We start from the raw sequence: 19,704 nt of genomic DNA, 5'->3' as shown, positions 1-19,704 counted from the left end.
TCAGAAGCACATTACATACACCAAACTTTCTAGACTTATGCCTAACTATATGTGAAGATTTCTACAGAGGGGTTTGTTGATATATTATTCCTAGCCTGACTTACATGACATTTTATGCCTAAAAACATGGAAAAAGCGATTTTTTAGGGCTAGTGACATAATTTTCTGATTTACAGGATAACAAAAGTAGATATTCATAAATCCCTCTGTAAATGTTTTCCCATCTAATATCTGAACATAATGAAAACATAATTTTGAACTTGGCTGTATCCAATGCTCAGGTTTCGTGCCTTAAAATGTATGCAAAATAGCGCATATTTAATTAGATAATGCCTAATTTGCATATGTAAACATTAAATTACAGCAAACTTGTAATACATTTTTTTCTCATATTAATGTAAGTAATCAACTGGGGAAGTTTCATAGTGATATCTGCTTGTTAAAAATTTTACCCTATTCACCTGTAGTGTCTCGCCTTAAACCATATGTGATGCTTAAGATTCTGATACCACCTTGAAGCTGCTTTCAAGCTCATTTAAAATCTGTTTTCCTTTTTTTCATAGCATGTCTGTAACAAATGTTATCATTATCTGAGGTCAGCCTATTAACACATTGAATGCTGCGCTGTTTTCGGAAGCTTTGGCCCAGAGTGCCAGCAATCTTGATCATTGTTGATGATTTTTGTAGAGCCACAGCGTATTCTATGTTATAGCTACACATACTATAGCTTGTTTAAAGGGTGAGACTTTAAGCTCTCAGTGGGTACAACCCGTTTATTTCTACATGCCTCTATTCCTAAGAAATCCCAAGCTAAACAGTGGCTAGTTTTCATCAAAATCCCTGTTTTATGGAGATGTAGCGTCTTTGATGAAATATGAAGTGTTGCCTGTAAAGTTTCCGGGAAGTGACCTAGCGAGACCTGGCGAGACTACCACCTAGTGATAAACCCACGAAAATGGGTTTTGCACTCTGGGCCAAAGCTTCCGAAAACAGCGCAGCATTCAATGTGTTAATAGCCTGACCTCAGATAATGATAACATTTGTTACAGACATGCTATGAAAAAAAGGACCTGACGTGACCTGATGTGCATTTGTCACTGATTCAACCCAAAGCGGCAACCATCAAAAGCACAAAGAGTTTTAAGATTAAATGTCCAGATTGTGCGTTTTCATGAGTTTTCGATCGTCATATATTTCACTTCCATTCATCACAGAGTTCCCCAAAATCACATGTCTAGTTTTGTAATTTAAAAACGTAATATTAAGTTTTTGGCACTCAACGCATGGGAAGGAAAAACGTAATATTACGTTTTTGGCACTCAATGAGTTAACATGGTTTTATTACAGGTTTAAAGATAGACATTCTAAATAGAATCACCACAATCAAATATCACATGTTAAATTTTCCTTACTCTGTTATGGTACACACTTATTTTAGTCACTGTATATGTTGTAAAAGATAAAAAAATTGTTACTTTTACCAAGCAAACACACAACACACGAAACGAGATGAAAATCAAGAATGTATTAATTCATTCAACATTCAATGAATTGAATTTGTTTTACGTAACTTTTTCTCTTCTTTTTTGTTTCTTTTTCTTTTTATAAGTTACTGGACATTATGTATTAGACAATGCCAGTATTATTCTATTATTATGTAGTATATTATCAAATCATGCAGTATAAATATGCAGAAAATGTAAAGAATATGCAGTATAACCATAGAAAATGTGACCAGGCATGGGAAAACCAGGCACATGTCTCCCCAGAGATATTTTGAGTTATTCACAGATTCTGAAAGTGTAGTTTCAAAGCTATCCAATGATGTCTCACTCATGGAGATCTGATAATATTTGAATAAGTTGTGGTCATTTTAATGTATACCCCTCTGAAAACCTTTTACTGAGAAAACTGGCCTAATATATTTGCAAATTCTCACCTCACCTGAGTCAAAGGAAAGACAATTGTGCTCATTTGCATCTCATTGAGATAAGCCCTCCTCTACAGATGTCACACTGTGACATCTGGTATCTGTAGCCCTTCCCCCTACAGGTGTCACTGTGACACCTGGATCTGCTAGCCTGCAGCAGGGCAGAAATAATTGTAGTGTTGTTAATATTGATGTAGTGTTATTTTCATTAGGCACTTCACTGGACTTAATAATCAGAATTAGAAGGTACTTTATTGAAATGGAAATACTTTTATTACAAAAGGCCCTGAATAGCATGCATTAATACACAGGGTAAGATGTTACAATCCCATAATCCAAGGTATAAACCACATCTAGTTTAGCCTGGCGGGCCATCCTATATCATTGAAAATGTATAGTCTGGCATCGAACCATTCACCTCGCTTAATCCAAGGGGCGGGCAGAGAATTGTCTTTCAAACTGCCTAGGCATGCAATAGGCCAGCGCTACCACCATATCCGTATCCGGTCGGTAAAACGGCAAATACATCCTTCTTCGAAAGGAATGACTTAAGTGCATTGTGTTGCTCAACTTTCAAAGAAAAGCTCCAACTTCTCCAAAGTTGACGCCAACGGCGATTCAAACAACCGCTCTTCGTTCGCCATAGCCACCTTCCTTGTTGTTCACCGTCGCAGGACTGTTGTTATCCTGTTAAGCCCACCTTAAGACTCTCTAACAAAATAGAGCGCTGTGATTGGATGAGGTCCACGGCGTCAGCCAATAGAAATCCCTATGGTTTGATACTAGACGTACAGGCTGAGCAAATTAATTTGCCGCCGCTAGGGTGCGTCTAGATTTCTAGGCTACATCTAGTTCCCAATAGAAGACCCAATAACATACACATACAACAAGCAGGATTGCAAAATGGAAGTCAATATGAATCCAATAGAAAAAAAAAAGGATAAATATCCTATACACTAGACAATAAAAATAAAGATACTATGAAAAAGATACTAAATTACAAACAAGGTCCACATGTGTGAGGCTGTGTGATAAGTGTGATAAGGGTGACAGGGCAGGGACTGACCCTGTGGTACAGGAGAGTTCAGGTATTATTTGGTAAAGTGGAAAAAAGTAAGGCAAGACAGTGCAGTTTTAAGTCAGTTGACTTTGGAGGCAACACAATAAGTCAGAACTAGAGTTAAGTGAATTTAGTCCAGGCTGTTGGAGGGAGGGAGAGGCTGTGCATAAAGGCTAACATAGCAAGGAAAGACTGTCAACAGGGGGCAGAACCGCTGAATTGCGCAGTAACTGAAATTCCACATGTTCTGCATCACAGTGACTTTTTGCAAGCACCACACATGGTCTCTTGGCATCAAAGCTGTAAACAAATAACAGGACATTTTAAAAATGGCTAACTATTTCTCATAAAACACCATCATCAACCAATTATTTTTTATATGAACACAATGTGAAAGTTTCAATATAAATACCTGAAGTGCTGATAACTCTTGATCTTTGGAAGCCTTCTGAAGTAGGGACTCAGGCTACGTTTATACGGTGACGATGAAAAGAGAAGACGCAGAAGTGGCGTCTCGTCTTCATTTTTTTATTCGCGTTTAGACGAGCATTTCTCAGGGGGAAATCTTTGTTTATATGAAGACGCAAGAGTATGTGATATTCGATTGGATATGCATTCTAGACGCTGGGTGGTGGTGTGATAGAACCCGATGCGTCCACGGCGCAGACATTCTAATTTGACAGTTTAGCCAGAGAGGTAATCAAGGATCTTTGGTTTAGCCGTTTTAGGCGGAGGCATAACCCGGTCGTCTTCAAAACTCTACACTCTGGAAGGAGTCTTCAGATTTTTGCGTCTTCAAGCCCCGATGGCGGGGTCGCCGTGTAAACGAAAGGCACTTATGATAAAATATTTTGTCATCTTCCTTCGCAATCGTTCTCGTATAAACAGCCCCTCAGATGCGTCTGCCAGTCGAAGTTCTTGACTAACACTCTGCCATCTGCCGTTCCAACAAGCTGTGGGATATTGAGGTGACTCTCAGGAGAGCTGTTTTCCACTAGGCCTACCTGATGACAGCAAGAGCCGCAATATAAAAAAAAGAACAGAAGAAGAAAAAATATCTTAAGCTAAACATTTCATTGAAGCAGAACAGAGAGCAGCACTGAAGTCATTAATGTTCAAGTAGACTAGTTGCTAAACCATTAGCGTCAAATTCAATTCAGGCAATGCTAACAGGCCCCTTTGCACCTTACTCTGGATGTATTCATACAAACTATCCTCCAGTAGGCTAGGTGCTAAATCATTAGCATCAGTCCATTCAAGCAATTCAAGCATCATTCAAATTAATAGCAGATGCTCACATTACTAGCCAAAAACCTCCCATTACAGCTTAGTTTCGATGTGCATCATTTTAAACGACAGTACTGAGCTAGCTAATAACAACAATAACTAGCTGATAACAATGTAGCATTAGCTAGCTAGCAAGCAATGTAGCAGGGATTGCAATGTAACAGGGACTACTTACGCTATGAGAAACTGAAAAGTATTCCGGCAGACTTCATTGCCTCCGATGAAATACGTGGTCTGGGGGGACTTTCTTTTCGTCTGCGGCATTTTGGTGGATGTAGTCATCTCCGAAGTAACTACTATACGTCTGTTTGCCTCAAGATGGCCAATGATTTGCATGTCCTGCCACTATCTTTCGGCAGCTATAGAATCACTCCGTATTTTGTACATAAGCTCTGGAGAAAGTTTGTGGCTACACGAATGTCTGCCAAGGAGAGTTCCGGGGTCGCTGTATATTAAGTAGACATGTGTATCGCTTGTGTTACTTCTTGCATACAGCTGATTGGCCGACAGAACAAAAGAGCACTAATGGTCACGCCCAATTCAAACGCTGGTTTACTTGAAACTTAACCATTTTCAAGGACAAAATAATCACGTTTAAAGCAACCAATGCTGTTATCTGAAACATGGAATTGCTTCTTTAGGACTTCAACTTGCACATTCTGCAAAAAAACGAAAATAACTAATTTTGAAAAAAAAAATCTTCAAAGTCGTTTTTCGTGACTTGCGTCTCTGCGACTTGCGCCTGGCTTTCCCATGCCTGGTCACAAATATCAGAAATATGCAGTATATCATGACTTATTCAAATTGAAAAGTTCAGTTACAACTAGGGCTGTCAATCGATTAAAAAAAATAATCTAATTAATTACATACCCTGTGATTAATTAATCTAAATTAATCACATATATTTTTTGCTGTGAAAGTATTTTAAATATTTACATTCAAATGAATCATTGAATAATCACCATTAGTGACATTAAAGTTCAAAAACTCTTTTATTATTATTTTCACTGTTCAAATAATTGCCATAATAATCTATGATATGATCTAATATGCTGAGGAAATAAATTCAAAAGTGCTTGGGAAGAAGTTTTTTTTTTTCACATCTGAGGCATTTCAGGCCACAGATATAACCTAGGGGACACAATGAAAATAAATTAACACTCCCCTCAATGTCAACACTTTTTTCTTTGCATTGATGTGCGACTATAGAGTTAATGAACTCCGGTGATATGCAAATTCCTTGCTGCAGACATTGCAGAGGACTTTATTTTCAACACTTTATTTTTTATGAACACCATCAGGCCGTTTTTAAAAAGTAAATGTTCCAATCAATGATCCAGGCAGCACGTTTTCTTCTCTCTCCTTCATTTTACAGTCTAATTTTTACTGACTAGAACGGCTCGGGGTCAAAGGTCATACGGAATCGATTAATCTGCACTAATTTTTTTAATCAGTTATTTTTTCTCAAATTAATTAATCAAAATTAATCAGTTATTTTGACAGCCCTAGTTACAACACTAACTATAGATTCAACCCTTGTATTCAAGACAAAAATGACTGTCCCCAGAATCACTGAATTAATCCTCATTCATGTTTACAGCCATGTTTACATAGGGGGCAAACCAAGTCCTGCTTGTCCATTGTCACAAATTCCCTTATCTCATTGTAAAGATACTGTTGCCTTTTAGTGTCAAGCCCCTTTGGGAGGAGTTGATCAGGCAAAGCATTTGGGTCAAGTGCATCAAAGTCGACACCAATTCTCGGATTTTTTTTCATTGTTACTAATGTGGAGTCCTGACCGAATAAGCTTTTAATGGTGGGTAATTTTCTGAAGTATGTACCCAAGAATGTGCTCCAGTCATACATAGGTATAAAAACAGTGCCATCCTCTCTACCACAAAGACATGGCACATTGATTCCAGATGGACTTGAGTTTTTAACTACTTGGGCAATGTCATCCAAGCAGTCCAAGCAGAAAACTTTGTGTGCCCAGCAAGAAGGAAACTAATTTTGATTGACAAATGATGACCTGTCAAGACACGCCACAACAGATACCACAGTTCTTGTTTTGTGCCGCGCAGTTATTTGCATGAAGGTGCATGTGCATTTCACCCAGTCCATAATTCTCAAGATGAGTGTAAAAGGCTAATAACATAGTTGCTACCTTTGCCAGTCTGTATGGATTCATCCAACAAGAAAGTAACCTGCTTTGGAAAGGCCTCACATGCTACACCAAAAACTCCACACTTACGTGGTGTTTTGAAATACATCAGCCCTGGTTGGAGGGGATCATTGGGGTAATGAATCTGTTGCGCAAAAGTTTATGTTTTAGTATTAAGCCTTTTTACTAAGTTTTAGTATTAAGCCTTTGTGTCGCCATTCAAAAGAAATGTATAACAGCCAAGGCCATACATGCTACACCAAAAACTCCACACTTACGTGGTGTTTTGAAATACATCGGCCCAGGTTGGAGGGGATCATTGGGGTAATGAATCTGTTGTGCAAAGTCTATGCTTTAGTATTAAGCCTTTTACTAAGTTTTAGTATTAAGCCTTTGTGTCGCCATTTAAAAGAAATGTATAACGGGAAAATGGTAATGGATAAAGTTACACTGAACGAACAAGATCTTCCAGGGAACTTTCTTGCCTGTCAGGAATAGAAAAGGATGTGAAATAATCCATTATCATGTCGTTCAGGGCATTGGCATCGCCAGGATTTAGCAAATTGAGATGTGCAGCACCATTTAAGTGAGCAGCTACCTCAGACTCCCCTCTCCTAAGCTCGGCCATCTCTGTAGACATCCTCACGTAACATTAACGTTAGGTTTATCAAAACATATCACAGTGTTAAAATGTATACCTGGCGGGGAAATGTGCATTGACATGATATGACTTCATTTGTGTGGTTACTTTAGGCTTTTGATTGGTTAACTGTCTTTTTTTATAAGCCTGGCAAAGCAAGTTATGGGAGATTTATTATGCACCTCCGCCGTTCGCGGTTTCAAATGTAGGATGATCTTTCAGACAGCTTGGCCAATATAAATCAAATTGTCATGTATAAAACTAGTGAATTTCACTTAGATATTTTCAGGAATTATAGAGAAGATGTTATGTAAGGGATAACGGCCGCCGAGGTGTCCTGTTACACGGAATTAAAGGACGAGGGAGAGGGGCAAAGAACTCCCCGACTGTCCATTAATTCCGTTTAACTGGACACACATTGAAGGCCGTTATCCCGCGTATCCCCCGGTTGCCACTGTAAAGCAAAGGAAACACGCGGTTCAGTTTAAAAAGAAGCTCACTAATTCAGCTTGTTGTACAACTTTCGTTGGCCCTATAACAGCGATAGCATGGACAGCTAGCTTGTTTACAGTTGATTCCATTGTTGCGAAGCCTGCCTCCAGGCTCAACCGTCATCCTACTATCGTTGTTATAGTTACCATTTATAAGCATTGATATGGAACGGCGATCTACATCATAGGTGTCCGGTTATTCAGAATTAAAAGCCACCCCGCCAGCCAATCAGAAAAGAGTATTTCTTCTCTCCAGGTGATAAATAAAAATAATTGAATGAAAACCCAATTTTGCCAAAACCCAGTTTTCCCAGATTGCATCACATATTTTCTGTATATCTAGCCATCAAAACTTGTACAGGTCATGTAAAAAAAAGATACAAGTCATGTTTTTTTAATCCAATTCATGTCAAACATATCTTTGTAGATCCACAGTAGACCGTGTACATGACTTGTATACACATGGTTTGGCTTTTACCCTAGCAATAACCCTATCAACCACATTATTTAGCTTAGCAACCACCATATGTACCCTAGCAACACCCTAGCAACCATCTTAATTTCCCTAGCAACAACCTAACACCATTATAATGTGACCCTAGCAACCACCATAGCAACCAATATCATTACCCTACCAACCGCTTTATTTTGCATAGCAACCACCATTTGTACCCTAGCAATAACCTAGCAACTATCACTATAATGTCAACCTAGCAACCACCATAGCAACTGTTATGACCAGGCGCACTGGCCACAACATAGAATGACAAAAATGTCAATTGGGCTCGTTTTGTCTAGGGGTTTATTTAAACAATGGGGTAAATTACAAAACAACAGAAAAAAGGAGTTTAACTATAACAGAATAGGACCAACACAGGAAGACCAACAATAGGCGTGGTAGCAGAACACAAGTCTTCATGGACTGCACAGCTGCACAGACATTTAAAGGGGTGGCTCCACCCACTCCTAACAGGTCACACCTGCACACAATTAAGGAGACAGCAACAGTGAAGGAAACAGCACCACAAAAGGTAGTGGAGGGACGTAACAGTAACCAACATGATTACCCTAGCAACCACCCTAGAAACCATGTTATTTAGTGTAGCAACCATCTTAATTGCCCTACCAACAACCTAGCAACCATGCCAATTACCCCAGCAACAACCTAGCAACCACCTCTATAATGTCAACCTAGTAACCACCATAGCAACCAACATGATATGAGGTACTGTTGCAATTCTTTTGGCAAACTGAACCTGATCAAGCCCACTCTTGCAGTTCCTCAATGCTGCTATTCTAGTTATTTAATGTTGTCATTAAATGATTTTATTGGGAATGTCCTTTTGAAGTTTTTGTTACCTTTTCCCACATTTAGAGAGACGATCCTGCTATCAGCAATCCTCGCTTCTGGGATGAACTCTTCTTGATGAAGGTATGAATGTTTCACTGTATTGTTATTCATAGGTCTCTTCTCATAAAGTTTGCAAAACAAAGAACTGTATTGTTAATCCTAGACATCTTATCACAGACCTTATCAAAGGCCTATCTTTGCCGTATTCGTACACAGCAGTTCTACCCACCTCCACGAGCCGTTTTTCATTTGCATTTGCACTGGCAATAGGAACTGGTAAGAAATTGTAAGTCATGTAAGCACACCGCTGGTGTTTATAGCGTCACTTGAGCACCACATAGGCTACAGGGTTTAAAATAGGCACCCTCTAATCGTCTCGCCAAATGCAAGTAAAAATCTCCATTGGCTCAAATACTTTGTTACAGCGCCCCTAGAGGCCAAATAAAACCAATATCTTTGTGCGTTTTTACAATCAAGTGACAAGTTCCTATACCAAGTTTGGACTTCGTACATTAAAGCGTTGCTGAGATACTTCCTGTATTGCAGCACCCCCTATAGAGGCGAAATGATGCCAATTTCCTAGTATGTCTTCACAATCAGGTTCCAAGTCCCTATACCAAGTTTGGACTTTGTACATCAAAGCGTTGCTGAGATACAAGCTCATTAACGAATTCACTAACGTTTCCTCTTGTGCACAAAGGGTGACGGGCCAATCAGCAGCTGGAGAGGATGATGCTATAGTATCACAATCAAAAGTGGCTGTAGTAAACAGTGGTAGCAACGCCTGCAAACATAAAAAAAAAGTTTCATTTGGAAGAATGTGCACATTCATGTACAACAAAGAGAGATCTACATCCTGATAAAGTTCCCTTGGCTTTTGGAATTAAAATAAAGCCATCTTCTCCCAATATGTGTAGGTTAACCTGGAGTACCTGGAGGCAAAACTAGAGTCACTTGATGGGGATGAAGTGTTGAAGATTAAAAACAACATCAATAGCTTGTTTCACCACTGTATCCAGGCCTTAGGAGAGGAGCATCAGATCAAAGTGGTCAATGCATTGCAGGTATGTCCAGTGACTTTTGTATTAAAATTGAACTTTCATTGTTCATATAGTGCCACTGGTAACATTGTTCTCTATGCAGCTTATTATACTGCACTGTCAAAGCAGCTCCTCATTTTTATTCACCACAATTTGTCCTTTGACTTGCCATTGTCTTATTCTGTTTGCCCTTTGTCCATGCCTCTAGACTCTCTGTGCTTTGTTCAGAGGGGTGCACCGGAAGAATAAGTCAGCTACCGGTTTTGATATCATCAACATGCTGATGGGATTTGACAAGGCTGAGCTGCGCATGAAGGTATGCAATCAAAAATAGAGATGGAGCTTTAAATCAAACTTAAGTAAGATTTAAATTTCATTTTTATCATGCCAAATGCTCATGACGTGAGCACACCCTTTTTCTATTGCCTATTTATAAAATAAAATATGTTACTCTGCTTGTGTTAACCCTTGCACACACAACTCACACACACAACTTTGTATTCAACTATTCATTAGTTCTTTAGGTTAGTGATGGCAGTGAACACCCCAAATGAGTGTAAATCAATTGCAGCGTCTGCGTCACTAATTCAAGTGTGTGCTTTTTTCAACACAATGCCAAAGCTTTAAAATGTTGTGTGTTGTTTTTGTCATGTCTCAATTCACTACAATAAAATAGGATTAGGCAACATAATTCCTTCACTCCTACCCTTTATCAAGTGGCGATTTGCGTTTCGGTGGAGGTGTGAGCTGATGCGTCTTTCAAGTTGATGGTTCAATCAGTTTCCCATCCACCTACTGACCGCAGTAGACACTGCTTAGCCTCTGGAATGAGCAAGGTAGCAAGCACTCACAGCAACTTTCATGGCAATTGGCCAAAGATTGGCTAAGATATAACCTCACTTCCTGTATTGCAGTGCTCCCTAGAGGCCAAATTATGCCAATTTCCTTGTGAGTCCTCACAATCAAGTACCAAGTCCCTGTACCAAGTTTGGATTTTGTACATCAACGCGTTGCTGAGATATGAGGTCACTTCCTGTATTGTACTGCCCATAGAGGCCAAATGACACCTTCTTGCACGTCCTCACAATAAAGTACTAAGTCCCTGTACCAAGTTTGGACTTTGTACATCAAAGCATTGCTGAGATATGAGCTCAGTTCCTGTATTACAGTGCCCCTTATAGAGGCCAAATGATGCCAATTTCCTAATGCATCATCACAATCAGGTACTAGGTTTCGCGGCTTTGCTGCCAAATTTGATTAGCTGAATTGAGTGAAGGCTTTCAAATATTGAAACGACTATCCGGTTGTTAAAGGTGCTCTAAGCGATGCTGGGTAACATCACTTCTGTTGACGTTCAAACAAAACAGCACTAGCTCGCTACTCCCTCCCCCTCCTTCCCATGCAATTGAAACGCTCCTGAACGCGCATCTCGTCGGTGATTTGCTGGAACAGTTTGTTATGTTTTTATGGTCCAGGTTTGACCAAGTTGTTTTTGTTGCTGTTTTTAGAGCCTGGGCTGTCCACATAGATTTTACAGTGTATTTGGGTCACAGGCAGCTAGCGGATTGTGAGGTGATGTTTTCAAAAAATGTTTTAGCTTAGAAACCGCATAACATCGCTTAGAGCACCTAGCACCAAGTCCGACGTCACAGGTCCAACAGCTTTTTTCGTCAAAAAACGTTTACTAGCGCAGCCAGCCGGGAGCGAGGCAGCAAGTGCGTTTTCGAAATCGAAAAAAACTCTTTTTGCTGCCTTCTAAGATATCTTAGAATTACTCGAATAACGGTCGTTTTTGAAGGCAGCATCGATGCATCCTCCATGCTCCCTACTACTGATAATCCGTTGCAGCAACGTCTGAAACAGCAGTAAGTAAGCAAAGATGGCAGATGACACCAGAAATGGCTGCTGAATCTGTTGAAATGTGATTTGTGTGACATTGTTTTTGCCTAGATTTGTAGGTTTGTAGCGATACATAAATACTGTACTATCTGATTATACCATTGTTGTAACCATTGATCGTGTCTGATATATGTGACGTATAGGGATAGGGGAAAAAAACGACCAAAATCTGTGCTACCAAACTGGAGATCTGAGGGCATCATCTAAACGTGCCTTTTTGCCTCTTAACAGAATGAAAATGTCATTAAAAGGTCTGTGCAATATGAGCAGGGTCCTTACATGACAAAACAAGTGTTTTCTACTCATTATTGTGAAGAAGTTATGTTTTTTCCTATCGACAGTACTCGCCGACATCTAGCGATCAAGATCCATGTAAAAATTGTCTGGATTTCTCCTTTACAGTAATAACAGAATAGGTAACTTTTGTGAGACTTGGGGCCTGTACTACGAAAGGAGCTTAACCTACCCAGATGTAACCCAGGGTTACTTTGTTAAACCGGGGTTGACAAAAGTGGTGTTAATCGGTACTATGACGCTGATTAAGAAGTTGATTTGTTGAACCGGGGTTAACCTAATTGGAGTTTGTGCTCGTTCACATAAAAGGGGCGGGTTGCAGTGCAAGTCACCAGTTTCAATGATGTTGTAATATCTATTCAGAATAGTAGGTTTATATAGTTATAGCTTGCATTAATATTTCTTAATTATGAAAACATGTAGGCCTAGTATGCCTTCAGTTGGCCTCTGTTTTACAGCTAACAAGAAAAAGGTGTCTTTGAACACTACTGTAGGAGGAAAGGCACCAGAGTGTTTGACAGTAGCAGAGGAGTTGGCCATCGCAAATAATAGTGGAAGGCTGAGGGAGGGAGGCATTCGGTCGGATTCTGGTGCTGTGGAAATGTGTAGCCTTTATGTGCAGGGTACAGTAATATGACATTCAATTCAACACGTTAAAATGGTGATTCTAATTTATTAGGCCTACTGTAGGCTATGTCAGATTTATTTTAGGCTATTCTTGCTCAGATGTTCAGCATACTGTAGGCATATGTCCGATTTATTTTTGGACATACAGTATTCTTGCTCAGATGTTAAGCATCACCGATGGAATACATGAATGTCCACGTAAGGGCATTGCTATGACGGGTGACATTAGAGACGTCTGCCTAGATCATCTGACAAAGATAACGAATTCCCTCGGCTGACAATCTATATCTTAATAAAGAATATCGTCCAATATATATATTTTCTGGCGGTCTCTAAAACCCCTCGCCCTGCGAAGAGAGCCCCTCACGATTTGCGCTCCAATGTCGTATGGATCATCCAGGTACGCCGACATTGTCTCCGGAGAAATTGTTAGTGGAGGGGTGGTACTTATAAAGGGTGTGGTTAACGGAAACCTCGGGTTAACCAAGAACATAACCTGCTCGGAGCAGGTTTGAGATGCAGCGTAAATTGCCATGGCAGCATACCTCGGTTAAAACCTATCCACCTTTCGGGTAGGCCCCTGGTCTGAAGATCCACTGTGCCAAGTTTCGCGAAAATCGGACAACATTTGTAACCTTTGAAAATGTAATTTCACTTTTGATAAAATCCAATATGGCGGAAGATCCAACATGGCTGAAATTGATGTCATGATGTCGAATTCGGCGTCTTCATGTTCAAAATCGGGTAGACAGATCAAAAGCTAAGTGCATGGATGCAATGCCAACTTTGAACCATTGGTGGAGATAGAGTGCCTGTGGTGCGGACATGAAACTCAAGGAAATGAATCAATGTCACTGATCCCAATCAGTGTGCCAAATTTCACAACTTTTGTCAGATCATGGAGAGATTTCAGATGTTCATTAACTGTTCATTAATTTAGTAAAGTCCTTTCAGACATCTTAAATGTACCTAAATAATAGTCATGTCTAAGCACACTTGTGTTGATTGCAGGACCTGATGGAGAGATTAGACAGTCTGCTTTGTGGAGACGGTTCTGAGAGCTTGAAAAGCTTGTGCTTGAAGTTGCTTCTGTGTCTGGTGACCGTAAGTACAATTTTGGCTCAGCAGGTTCTAAACATTGTAGTATTGATAATAAATCTATATTACCATTATATTTATTCACTTAGCAGATGCTTTTATCCAAAGTGACAAACCTTATTGCGTAGGCCTACGGTAGCCTAAATTCAGTTTTTTTTAAATTATGCATGATTTACTTTTTTATTAAATTCGTTGGCTGGAATGCCTCGCGGCAACAGTCGTGTTTAAATGTAGGCTAATTCTGCTTCAGCCTCTGACAAGCTCAGAAGGGGCGGCAAGCAACTGGTAGCTTGAGCGACATGTTGGAGACCCAGTGTAGGACAACAACTTTTCATTGGCAACAGTATTAAACCAACCAACAATATACAATATTAAGAAGAGCTCTTTTATTTAAGTTAAATCGAAACAATGTAGGCAATTATTACCCCGGCTTGTAGGCTATTTGGGGGCCGGCATTTATTTGTCCGAATTTGAGGCTAGGCTGTAAATAGAATCCCGGCCATAATTTGAGATTTATGGTACGCACGCGTGTTTTAGGCATAGAGCAAGCCCTAATGTCTGACTGAAAGTGCGCAGAACTTGTGTATTTACATAACAAAATTGAATACATTTTATCGGTGACACCCCCTCTTAACTTTTGGGCTGAAGTACGAAAAAATGTCTGACCTGTCGCAAGTTCACCAAGCTCCCGATCTCATTCCACAAGCCTAGAGTGGCCTCTCACGGCTGTAGGTGGTAATGTAGGGTTCATGTCAATTCATACTGACTAACATTTAAAAACATGTTAAATTATATATATTTTGATATATAAGTCACAGGAAAAAAAAGTGCACCTTTTAGTCCCGAAAACACGGTATAATGTAAAGTATCACCAAATGGCACAGACATAGCAGAAATCAAGGTTGATACTACTCGTATTAAAAACGTTGTTTTGCATTTTTCATAGATGCACGCAGTTTTGACTTACAGATGACATACAATAGAAAATACAGACTGTGACACAAATATAGACTGTGACACAAACCATCTCACCTTCTACACGTTTCAATACCACTTTGAGTTGGAGATTCAGGAAGAAGTTTCTGGAACGTATTGTGAATAGTCTTTGGCTGCAAGGCAACCAATTAGCATAAAGCTCATGTAATTATTCATATGGGTGCCAGATAACCATTATGGGGTGCTAGATATCTACTAAAAGGGGCTATTTTATTCCCCAGCCTAATTATAGGGTTGAAAATGGGCTTATAAATGAGCATTGCAACAGACTTAAGTTGCATACCTTCTGTGTGATATCAAAGAACAAGGTAAAATCCATTTATCCATTCCATGTCATCTTTCAGTGTGTGGGTGGGAGAATATGGCCTTTAGTATCTTGTCTTTAATTATCAGGAGTTGATCATTATGTAATTGCAGAATCACAGAATAGAAATAACTGTTACCGTTATGGAGTATGTGCCAGTGCAATGATCTGGTGTGATACCATTTATGTTAATAGAAGTAGTGCAAATAGTGATTGCCAACAGTGCAATTTGTTTACCAGTGCAAGAATAATCATTGCAGTACAAATATCAAATCAAATATCAATCACATAAACCTTTTGCAATTTGTGGGTTTGCTTTGAATCTACACAGCCTACTAGCCTTGTGTGAATGGTTCTGCATTACATCTATACAGAGCTTATGACATTCTCTAAACATTTGGCCTACCCCTGTTGAATATTTATGTGCTTGTGTGCTTGTGTAGCTCTGCAATTCACCAAGAATCCATTTGTACGCTTATAATACTTAACGGATCCCCACCATGTATTTCTTTACCTACATTTTGTCTGTCATATTGGTGACTGTTAGTTCAGTTGTTGCTGTACCTTGAAAGAAAGTATGGTAACACTTTACTTGACAGTAACGACATAAGAGTGACATGACACTGTCATGACACATGAATTCTAACCCTAATCCTAACCCTAACTTGTTATGACAAAAACTGAATGACACTTAATGACACAAGCGTTAGGTCATAAAGGTTTATGACTTGTTTATGACACGTTCATGACAGTGTCATGTCACTCTTATATCGATACTGTCAAGTAAAGTGTAACCGAAAGTACTAGTTCTGAAAAATCTTGGGTCACATTTTTTGAGGAACAGATTCAATTTTATTTTGCACAGTCCAACATTTCTTTCAGATACACTGTTCTCCTGCCCCCCTCATCTCTCTGCTTTCCTGTTCCACCCTGCTGTCCTACTCCACGCAAAGCTTCTTCCTGGTCCCCTCTGCTTCACACTTTTTACTTGTTATGCCAACAATAAAAAATATCAGAAAAACCTTCAGTGGAGTAAACATTTCAGGTTTTGTGTGTATGTGGTCAGTGACAAAAGTTTTAGTATTTAGATTTGAGGTAATATGTTTTGTTTTCTCCAGGTGACTGATAACATCAGTCAGAACACTATTCTTGAATATGTGATGATCAACAGTATCTTTGAAGCAATCCTACAGGTATGTCAGCTTGACATTAGATGGCATTTTTCATTTAAGTTCCCAAATATTTATTGTCTTGATTTGGTTGTGTGTTGTTCATAATTGTTCTGGCAAGCCAGAATCTGAATTCTGCAACCATTTTGGGCCAACTTTATTTACTTGCTGTCTCACCAAATTCTCGTTTTCTTCACTAGATACTATCTGACGTGTCAAGCAGATCACAACATGGCTATGATGCTGTTGTGTTGTTGGCACTGCTGGTTAACTACAGAAAATATGAGGTAAAGTAATAAATGCACACCTCCAGGAAATCCATACAAATAGAACCTTGTGTACACATGTGACACTACATTGTATGTGGCCTACATTTCAAACAGTGGTCTTGCCGGTTAGGGTTAATCTAATCTTCAAGGGGTGACTGCTCTGAACTGTTGCTTCTGTTCAGGGGAATTTTCAGTAATGTTGCTATAAGCAGATGTAAGACCACCTGTCTTGAGGATTTTTTGTGGGCTACTTCTTAGAAATTAGAACATCCATTTAATTCAAACATTCATTTAAATCTGATCTTGAAAAACTTTACAAACCAGTGCTTTGACGCAAGCATCCCCAATTAAGGACAATATTAAATCAGGACACCTGTGTTTACGTACAACAAACTTGAAACACCACACCTGAAACATATGATGATGATGATTATGAAATATCTATGAATGATAGAGCTGAGACCAGTGAAGACCTCTTTGTTGCCAGATGGTGGTGCTATACTAGCCATGTCAGCCATGCATTTTGGGCATGTAAATATCATCATTACAATAACAATTAATAACCTGTGAAGTTTCATCTAATCAACCAATGCATTGTGACTTTATGAAACATTTCCTGTTTATTTGACATATTTAAATTCATTGCATCACTATGTTCACACATTTCAACATATCAACAATCCCTTCACCATTCAACATCAGCAACATCTGTACATCATAATTTTATCATACAGGGTCGGGGGTCTGATCATCAGGGATGCTTTCCGGCGACTCTAGCTTATTTCACGCCATCTATCGCAGGCTACCAGAAGAACCAGAGTGATTCTCATATGGGCCTGCTGGTTAATGTCCGGTGCTTCTGATAACCCCCACTCATCTGATAATACTTGATCATGTAGCAAAGGAGCGGTAGCCTATCGTTCTGATAGCAGCTAAGAAAATATAGGCTACACTCACTCCGTTAGCGCGAACTGAGAGAGTTGCCTTCTATCTTACCTCCGCAGTATAGCTACTTCAGCTGGAACTTTTAACACGCAACTGTGGACTTGATTAGTGTGTAGCCTAAGCTTTCGTTCCGCTGACGCTGGCGCTGCCATCTGACTGATCATCCAGAACCGTACAATAATAAAATTAGGCCTGTCAATAACGAAGTTCGAACTAGTTATTAATGTAACCTAGGCCTAGTATGTTATGTGGGAATTGCAAGAAAACGAGTGAAAACAATTCCTTACTTTAACCAAGCAATTGCGTGTGTCATTTATTAAAATTGTAAGAAAACTGAATCTAAGACGGCGCCGTCCATCAACAAAAACAGCACGGAGTTAAACGTAATTTAAAGTCCCAGACATTTAAAGGGACAGCGATCACTCCAGACATAGACCTACACCACGAGTGATGAACGTGAAATGCTTTGAACAGCCAACAAAACACTGCATTTAGATGACAATAGAACCACTCTAATCTAGCTAATGGTAAATTAAGTATATAGCATTCACCTTTTAAGCATTCAATAGCCTAATGAAAACTTGTTCAGTCAGTTAAATTGTTCTCATAAAAGGAACAGCAGGCCTACAGAATATTCCAAATAGGCTAGTTTCCTTTCACTTCTACTTCTACTGCAACATATGAGTTTAAACCATGTTAAATTCAAAAGCATCTAGCTAGTGATTCCACAGTCAATATTCAGTATTTGGCCTTTAATTAAGCCTATAATATTTGACATTTTTGAATCCATGAAAATTAACCAAAATCTATAATTTCCTATGGACAACAGACCCAAGTAACACATCAAATCGCTAAAATTTTTGAATAATCGAAAATAATCAAATCATTGGCTTAAAGAATTGATATTGTATCAAATCATGATGAAACTTGTGATTTATGCCCCTAAATGGCATCCTTACAATTAGCCTACTGTTGTTTTGGGAAGTATTTATCATGCAAGCACCGTGCATCCATGCTGAGTAATGCAACAAAATAATTGCAATAGTTTGCAGTTTTGTATTAGTAAAGAAGTCCACTGATGTCCATGTTTTCAATGACCGCTTTAGTGTCAATTGTGCAACAACAAGACCATAACAATGATAGTGGTTTTATATCCATATAGATAGATTTCTGGGCCTATCTCAGAGTTTTTTTTTCCCCGGGTGGGGGTGGGGGGCGACACATAAAAGGGTAACACCACCATCCGACACATAAAAGCGTAACACATTCTATTGACGCATTCCAGGCATCATGTTTAATTAGCCGCCCTGTCTGTGTGTGTGTCTGTTATTCGCATATCTCTCAAACCAATTCATTTCAAACTTGACAGGTGTCTTGCTACGGGCACGAGTAAGTGCAGTGCCAAGTTTGACGTTGTTTGGATAAGAAATGCAAAAGATATTAAATATATCGGTAAAAGAAGCACACATTGGCTTTCGCCGTTCTATTATAGTCATTTACCCTCTCACTCACACAGCACTGTAGGCTACCTGAGAGGATAAGTGGGCCTTTTGGCAGAATTGAATCCGCGGTTAAAAATTAAGCCAGTGCAAGCTCTGTGGGTGAATATCATGTCTGATCTCAACAATAAAGCCTGAATGTGGTGTGCTTGCATTAAAAATGAGTCAGAGGAATTTGCAAAATGCTGTTTGCTTGCATTAAAATGAGTCAGCGGATTTTGCAACAACACACTAACAACAGGTATGCAGTGGCTATTCAAAACAATAAACTGACACTTTGAATAGCCCAGACTACTTTGGACAGTTTTCCATAATACGTAATTGGCTCCAACAGACAACTCTGGTGTTTCTTGATAAATGTAGTATTTAAGTTATGGTTATCCTTTACCATGGAATTACTCATGTTTGCAATCACTTTTTTAACGCACACACACACAACCGCGACCCAGGCCATTTAGGAAAAGGCAGCCAGTTTCACACATGCTAGGCTACATCACCTCTACTGGGCTTATACACTGACCCAAATAAAGTTTTACCCATTATCATTTAACATTGTTAGGCCATCATACATGCAAGTGTCTGAATTGATTCTGCTATGGTTATTGTATTTAGCAGACATTTTGGCTAAACTCCAATAACTTTAC

At 39.3% G+C, this 19,704-nt stretch overlaps 1 protein-coding gene across 1 annotated transcript in view; it reads left to right on the top strand.

The window, feature by feature from the left end:
- armh3 (armadillo like helical domain containing 3) overlaps positions 1-19,704 on the top strand; it is a 126,861-nt gene that overhangs the window by 5,506 nt on the left and 101,651 nt on the right. Inside the window, 6 exon segments of the mRNA XM_048252072.1 lie at positions 8,945-9,001; positions 9,838-9,984; positions 10,169-10,276; positions 13,792-13,884; positions 16,297-16,371; positions 16,548-16,634. Of these exon segments, the coding sequence (XP_048108029.1) occupies positions 8,945-9,001; positions 9,838-9,984; positions 10,169-10,276; positions 13,792-13,884; positions 16,297-16,371; positions 16,548-16,634 (567 nt within the window).

This window comes from Alosa alosa, chromosome 9 (genome assembly GCF_017589495.1).
Source record: "Alosa alosa isolate M-15738 ecotype Scorff River chromosome 9, AALO_Geno_1.1, whole genome shotgun sequence".
NCBI classification, from domain to species: domain Eukaryota; kingdom Metazoa; phylum Chordata; class Actinopteri; order Clupeiformes; family Clupeidae; genus Alosa; species Alosa alosa.
Note: the sequence above shows the minus strand (reverse complement) of the source record. Positions and strands in the feature narration are given on the sequence as shown.